This window comes from Physeter macrocephalus, chromosome 1, assembly GCF_002837175.3.
Source record: "Physeter macrocephalus isolate SW-GA chromosome 1, ASM283717v5, whole genome shotgun sequence".
NCBI lineage: Eukaryota > Metazoa > Chordata > Mammalia > Artiodactyla > Physeteridae > Physeter > Physeter macrocephalus.
Genome location: NC_041214.2, coordinates 112,724,583 through 112,732,594, shown reverse-complemented (window position 1 = coordinate 112,732,594; position 8,012 = coordinate 112,724,583). Strand labels below are relative to the sequence as shown.

The 8,012-nt window shown below is 38.8% G+C and overlaps 1 protein-coding gene and 2 non-coding genes across 7 annotated transcripts in view; 1 reads left to right on the top strand and 2 right to left on the bottom strand.

The window, feature by feature from the left end:
- LNP1 (leukemia NUP98 fusion partner 1) overlaps window positions 1–3,943 on the top strand; it is a 37,843-nt gene extending 33,900 nt beyond the window's left edge. For all 5 annotated transcript variants that reach the window (XM_028493961.1, XM_028493966.1, XM_028493970.1 and 2 more), the window contains one exon: window positions 3,493–3,943. In XM_028493961.1, coding sequence (XP_028349762.1) covers window positions 3,493–3,642 — 150 coding nt within the window. In that variant the 3' untranslated portion in view covers window positions 3,643–3,943. The remainder of the gene's footprint in view (window positions 1–3,492) is intronic.
- A 1,056-nt stretch (window positions 3,944–4,999) lies between these two features.
- On the bottom strand, window positions 5,000–5,111 carry LOC112064026 (U6 spliceosomal RNA). The gene has a single exon (XR_002891320.1). It is a non-coding gene; the product is annotated as a U6 spliceosomal RNA (small nuclear RNA).
- A 1,373-nt stretch (window positions 5,112–6,484) lies between these two features.
- Window positions 6,485–6,558, bottom strand: TRNAV-UAC (transfer RNA valine (anticodon UAC)). Its single transcript has one exon. It is a non-coding gene; the product is annotated as a tRNA-Val (tRNA).
- Between the last annotated feature and the right edge of the window lie 1,454 nt (window positions 6,559–8,012).

The following is an 8,012-nucleotide window of genomic DNA, read 5'->3' as shown; positions in this document are numbered from 1 at the left end:
GGACCGGGGCACGAACCCGTGTCCCCTGCATCGGCAGGCGGACTCTCAACCACTGCGCCACCAGGGAAGCTCCCCCTGTACTTTTAAAGAGCACACAGAAGAAACTCTCTGGACACTATGGTGTGAGTATCCAGGAGTAGAGGAACAGTCCAGGCATTCACAGTGGTCTCGTCAGAGTCTAAGTGTAGCCCAAGGGAGACAAAGGCACGAAATGGGGGAAAGAATTGAAACACCACTGATGATGCCAAACTTGATACATAAAGTAATAAACTAGAGACCGATTAATTGGGGGGTAGTTTTTCAACTCTGCAACGTGCTCACTGAGTGGCCTTGAGCAAAATACTTTTTTGTGTGTGTGGGTCTTTGGTTTTGGTTTTATTTTGCAAAACAAGAATAATGATATGTTTCTGCCATGTAGTAGGCAGAGCAAATAAGTAAACCTAGGTGTATTGCCACCTGGGTCTTGAGCTATGCTCTGTGAATGGCCAGGGGAAGACACTCAGGTGCTTCCTACCTCATTGTCCACCTGAGTGCGTTGCTTTCTGCCTAGCAGTGATGGCTGTTGGGATTGTCACTGTGCATCTTTGCCTCACAGGTGGCACCTCACTTTTGTCACAGTGACCTTGTGTATCTACGAGTCCCCTTCAGTAAGCTGCTTTCTCTACTGGATCATAAGAGGAATAAGGAAGGAAGAGTAGTGAACAGCTGTCACTTACTCTGTCTAAACCTTATTAAGAGTTTCTGTTTTGTCTTTTCTTTATACTGTTTTTTAAAGATATGGTTTCAGACTTAGAGCAAGGTTGCAAGAATAGTACAAAACTACACCCTTCATCTAGATTTCCTCTAAACGTGAATATATTATCACATTTTCCTATACCCTCTCTTTCCTTCCCACCCCCAAACAAGGGCACAAGGACATAAATACAGTACAATAATTAAGCTCAGGAAATTAACACCAATACAAAACTTTTATATCTAATCTATTGACCTTATTCATATTTTGTCAGTTGTTCCAATAATATTTTTTAGAACGAGATTCCAGATCATGCACTGCAACCGATTTTCATGTCCCTTTAAGGTATTTTATTTCTGGAACAATGCCTCGGTCTTTTTCATGGGACTGGCATCTGAAGAGTACAGGTCAGTTATTTTTTAGAATGAAGTTCAGTTTGAGTTCATCTGATATTTCTTCATGATTAGATTCACATTATGAACTTTTGGCAGTAATACAACAGGCATGAAAAAATTCCTGTTTTCAAAACTACGTGTTGAAATCATTAATTATATTAATTAGGGGACTGAGTTGCTTTAAATTCTTTCTGGAACAAGGGAGGGTATAAATATATTTTGAAAAAAATTTTAATCTGAACAATTCTTTGTTGATTCTGATGGCTTCAGAAAAACACTCATATCACATATTTACATAAGGGTATAAATGTTAAATCAGTTTTCTTATTTAAAGAGGTGTTCATTACATTATCCTTAAAATATAAAAATGTTGGTTTCATTCATTTCTCAAGTTCTTCCTTTTGAGTACCAAGATAACCAAGGCAGCATTTTCAACTTTTTTGACTCAAGAACTCTTTTCATAGTTATGTACAGTCGGCCCTTTGTGTCTTCGGGTTCTGTACCCATGAACTTGAGCATCCATGGATTTTGGTACCTGTGGGTGGTCCTGGAACCAACCCCTTTGCAGATACCAAGGGACAACTGTATAATAGCTAGAAACCTGCTAGGAATTTACAAAATCATTTTAAAAATTTTCATATTATATGATAAATATACATGATAAATAATTTTAAATTAAGTATTTTATTTTATATCAGTCTTTAAAGAGTATATTATAAAGTTTATCTTAATGCAAAAAAAAATTTGGAACATTGCATACTTTAAAACTTTTTTCTATTTAACAATTGATACACTTTTCTAAAGCTAACTACATTAAAAAGTGTGATTTTTCAGCAATTTAAAAAATAATATATATTGCCTTTTATTTGGGGGCCAAATGTATACTAATATATAGATTTAAATTTTATATTCTTTAGCATCAAGAAGAGCCAGAAACTGCTTTTGTGACCTGCTCATGACAAACAACATTAAATTTTTTCATTTATATATTGAAAAACTCAACTGGCTTATTCTGATAATTTTTCACATTTTGTTTCTAAGTGATGAGATAAGAAAAAATATTTCAGGTCATTATTTATGAGCAATTTTTGGATAGTCTTGATTCTCAATAAGGGAAAAGCCAAATTGCAAATAATCATCACTATATTTTCTTTTTTATACTGTTTTTATAAGGTTTAGAGACATTCATGGCTGCTAAATATGAATTATGATCAGACTGATGGATTTAATACAAGCACTGGAGCTAATGAAAATAATCTGGAGGCACATTTACAGAGCTAGTACAATTTTTAAGCTCCTCTTAACCTGCATCTAAGCTTCATCATTTGTTTTGCTTTCTGATTTTGACTGATGGACCATTATAGATAGAAATGAAATAATCTAGGTATGAAAACAATTTAACAATGTACAGTAGCTAACACCACCGCAGTAACCAGACATCCCCATAACTCACCCTGCAGGGCCGAGTCATGACCTTGCCCATCTGACTGTTACTCACCACTGCATATGTTCACCTTATAGGCACTCAGGGGTTCTCCAGTGTTTCCAGTTCACTGGAATGGAGGAGGGGAGGAGTGATGACCTTGAAGTGTAAAAATAGATACCACCACATTTATCAACACCATTCTTTTGTCAGTAATTCCTTTGAAAGTCACTTTCACCATGGAAACCAAAGAAGCACCCCCCAACCCAGTTCCCTATCATATCACCCTATTTATAGTTATCATTGCACTTATCACTACCTTTTATTTTCTTGTTTCCTTTTAGGCTTATTGATTGATTGTCTCCCTCTGCCTAGGCATAGAATCTAGGAAGTAGGGTCTCTCTAGTTAGTGCCAAATCTCGCCATCCTAGAACAACAGTGTGTGTTCATTCAGTCATTGAATGTAGACCCCTGGGCAACCTGTTGGGGAATGTTGTGTGGTTGAATGTCATTCCTTGATACTTTGTTCTTTACCCAGTCCTCACGTGAAAACTTAGTGCAAACCCTACTATTAGTGTAATTTAAGGAGGTTAGAATCATTCTGTGTATGATTCCCTTGCCACATTCCTTTTCAAAAAGCAACAGAAGAATATTAATTTTACTGTGCCATGGAATCACATCCCTCTGTACATTAGAGGCAGAATAGTGTGCAGGTTGAGTTTCCTCCATAGACCACCTGCTGATGCCCAAGGCCCCCTATTCCTTTATTTTATGACTAAACCTTTAGCAACACCCTTAGGCTTATGCTAATTTATTACTAGAAACTAAGATGTGAAAGTCTGCTAAAGGATTAGGGTTTTCTTCATTTCTGATCATTAGGAAAAATGTGGAATGTTGTCAGCTGTCGGCATATCTACCCTTTTCTGACCCTTCTTTTTCAGGGACCTGAGAGCAGAAAGGAGAGAAATGAGAGAGAATGCCGGGCACTGGAAATGAGGTCTTGCAAGAAAGCGGAGGAAAGAAGGAGCTCTAGGAAGGAACAGCGTGGAGAAGCGTACCTGCCTGCCCTGTCTGAAAAGGGGCCCAAATAGTACTTTGTTTTCCACACCATGACTACTGATGCTGCTGTGTTTTTTTGAGCCCCAATTCACCAGGCCCAGGAGTGGTAGCTGTAAAGAGTCTGCAGATGCTTAGTGACTCAAGTGGGTGGTTGATTCAGCTGCTCCCAAGACAGCTTGCATCATACTCCAGCTGCTTTACAGAGTGTGATCTGCTCTGTTGCCCTTTTATGGGAATAAAAAGGATAAAAGGTATTTTAATAGCATAAAGTAATTCTTGAAAATGTGAAGAGAGATATTTAAAAAGCTACCCACACATCTTCCCCAACCCTTCTTCCACATCACCCTCACAAATAATCTTAAATAAAAGTCATTGGTGTGACTCGATGCTTACTTCCTTATTAGAAGTTATATAAGTATGTCTAAAGGCCATCATTTAATGAGAGCTGGTAATTAAGGTGCCAAGTACTGTGCTGAGAGTTTGAATGCATTACCTAATAGTCCTCACCACTCTGAGGTGGGACCGAGTCTTCTTTTCACTTGCTGGCTCAGGAAACTGGAGTTTAGGAAAGTTCAGTCACTCACTGGGGAGGTGGCAGAGTTAGGGCCGGAGCCCAGTTCATGCTGACTCATGTTCCTAACTTGAGGCAGGACCTTCATTTCCCTTTCGCAGTGGGTCCTGACTTAGTAGGTGTGTGATTTGCTTGTGAACGGGCAGATGTGAATGAGAAAAGCAGGACTTGGGAGTGGGTTACAATTTTGATTACGTGGGTGGAGATTGAATCTCTGAGATCAGTTTTATGCTCTGGGTTTTAACTTTATGACACTATTTATTATTATTTATTTTTTATTTTTTTTTTTGCGGTACGCGGGCCTCTCACTGTTGTGGCCTCTCCCGTTGCGGAGCACAGGCTCCCGGACGTGCAGGCTCAGCGGCCATGGCTCACGCGCCCAGCCACTCCGCAGCACGTGGGACCTTCCCGGACCGGGGCACGAACCCATGTCCCCTGCATTGGCAGGCGGACTCTCAACCACTGCGTCACCAGGGGAGCACCTGAGACTATCTATTTTTTATTGAGGTATAATTGACATATAATATTCACTGCGCCACCAGGGGAGCACCTGAGACTATTTATTTTTTATTGAGGTATAATTGACATGTAACATTATATTAGTTTCAGGTGTCCAACGTAATGATTCAGTATTTGTATGTATTGTGAAATGATTGCCACAGTAAATCTAGTTAACATCCATCACCATACATAGTTACACATTTTTTTTCTTGTGATGAGAACTTTTAAGATCTACTCTCTTAGCAACTTTCAAATATACAATACAATATTGTCAACTATAGTCACCATGCTGTACATTACATCGCATGATTTATTTAAAACATATGGACCACCTCACAAATTTGCGTGTTATCTTTGCACAGGAGCTGTGCTAATCCTCTCTGTATCAGAGAGTTCCAGTTTCAGTGTATGTGCTGCTGAAGCAGGCACTTCTTTTTTCCCCCCAGCTCTATTGAAGTATAATTGACAAATAAAATTGTATATATTTACATTGCACAGCATGATTGATGTGTGTATGAGTATTTGACATACTTTGTAAAATCATCACCACGGTCAGGTTAATTAACATATTGAGGCCATATTCTGTTTTTTTCCCTAGAAGAAAAGATAGTAGAATTCTCCCTATTTATTCTTTGTCTCTGTCTTGGATCATCAACTGCCCAAGGGCAGCTAGAATCTCTGTTTTGTAAAGAAGAAGATCTCCCAAAACTACTACTCATTACTAATGCCGGAACTTACTGCTTATGTAAGAACAAACTAACTTTGGCATAGACAATAAAAAGAAGGAAAAGGAGAGAGAAAAAGAGAAGAGGAAGACAGTGAAAGAAAAGTAAAATAGTGATGATCATCAATCTGCATTTTTTCAATTCATACAACTTGTACCTTCACCATTTTGAATTGACACTTTCATGCATCTTTTTAATGATGATTTTTCACACAGGTAAAAGGTGACTTCAGCTATTACATGGTGTGTTTGCCTGTTATTTGCCACCGCCAAGGGGGAGGATGGGACCTGACCTGCCTTTGAGGTCTGTGTTATACTATGTGTTGTTTCCCCACCCTTGTTTTGGGTACTTTTCAGTCTTGCTAACCAAGTTTCAGATTTGGGGATGGTCTACTCATCTACTGTGGCCCCAAAAGAAAGGTCTGGGGAGAGGTGGCCCACCCATGGAAAGGAGAGATTCCTGGAGTTCCCAGGGCCCATTGGCTGGCTGGCTGAGACAGTAGCCACCTTCCACTCCAGCCAGGGTATCTGTGAAGTTTCTTGCCCTTCAAGGATAGCAGTACCTGGGAAAATCAGGATTAGGACTTTTATACTATATTTTATCAAATTGGAGGAAAGTCTGTTTTCAGCACACTTTCAGGACCATAGTAAATGGAAGAGGGGGGACTCTCTGAATATGAAGTTGACAGCTTATTGCCTTTTTAAAATATCACAAAATGATAGTCATCATAATAAAAATACAGATCAAGAAAAAGAATGAAAATTAAAAACTCTTATTGTACCTACTCGGAGATAAACATGGTTAATACTTTGTTGTCTGTCCTTCCAGAATATTATCTATGTGTATACACACACACACACACACACAAACTTTTTTCCAAACATGAGTTCATTTCAGTTAACAGTATATCATTTACATCTTTTAAAATAGTCAAGTGCATAATTTTAATGGTTCCTTGCTTAAAACATTCTCAAGTCTCTTCCATCTTAAAAACTTCCCTCATAATATACCGATAGGTACCACTGTTTTTTTTTTTTTTTTTTTTTTGGCCACACCGTGTGGTTTGTGAGCTCTTAGTTTCCCTACCAGGGATTGAACCTGGGCCCTCGGCAGTGTAAGCGCCAAGTCCTAACCACTGGACTGCCAGGGAATTCCCGCAAACTCATTTTTTTAAAGTAAATAATTATTTCTTGCCCTGGCCCCAATCTGTTTTCCCTGTCTCAGTGAATGGTTAGCATCATTTACCAGTTGTCAACCAAGAACCTGGTTGGGTTTGAAACCATCACGTACTCTTCTTGTTCTCCATTCAAATAATTATCAACTTCTGCTTATTTTGCCTCTAAATATCACTTGCACCTACCAAATTCCATTCTCATTGCCACCATCCCACATCAGGCCCTTTATATCTTGCCTTGATTCCAACAAAAATGATAATATTTTGGATATGTTTGGTTAAATAAAATATATTATTAAAATTAATTTCTCCTGTTTTTTCCCTATTTTAATGTCGCTACTATTAGAAAATTTAAAATTACCTCTATGTCTCATATTTCTATTGGGCAGCAATGATCTATACTCTAACTCTCAAGCCTCTTTTTATATTACTTGAATTTTATTTTTTAAATTCTAGGAAGCTTAAAAAGAATTGGAATTTAATTAATCCATGGTATTATTTTGGGTTAACTGGCCTAATACTAGTTACAACATTTTAAAGTTTATTAACCTGATTCTTTCTTTCCTCCCTTCCTTCTTTCCCTCCTTCCTTCCTTCCTTCCTATTCTCTCCAAATAAAAATATCTCTGTTCATTCATATTCTCTTCTGTACTATAGTATGACTCATGTTGGTTTTATCATGTAATGATTTACTTACATCTGTCTTCCCATCTAGACTGAGAACTCTTAGTAGTAGGAACCATATCTTAATCATCTTTGCATTCCCAGAACCCTTGCCTATCACATAGTAGTGACATAATAGATATAGTCTGAGAATGTGACTCTGAACAACCAGGGTTCTAGAACTTGAATTAATCCTGCCAATTTTAGGCAAGACACTGTCATATGATACTCTCTTGAAATAAAAAATTGTGTTGTAGATAGTATTTCCCCCCAATGGAAACATTTTTTATTTATAAAAACAACAGTATCGGACTTCCCTGGTGGCGCAGTGGTTAAGAATCCGCCTGCCAATGCAGGGGATGCAGGTTCGAGCCCTGGTCCAGGAAGATGCCACATGCCGCGGAGCAACTAAGCCCGTGCGCCACAACTACTGAGCCTGCGCTCTAGAGCCCGGGAGCCACAACTACTGAAGCCCTCGAGCCACAACTATGGAAGCCCGCGTGCCTAGAGCCTGTGCTCTGCGACAAGAGAAGCCACCGCAATGAGAAGCCCGCGCACTGCAATGAAGAGTAGGCGCCGCTCTCCGCAACTAGAGAAAGCCCCTGCGCAGTAACGAAGACCCAACGCAGCAAAAATAAATAAATAAATAAAATCTACGTTTAAAGAAACCCCAAAAAACAAAAAAACAGTATCTGACATACTTTCAAATAATGCAGACGCATATAAAATAGAAAGTGACTGTCCTCTGGAAAAGACCAGTGTCAGAAAT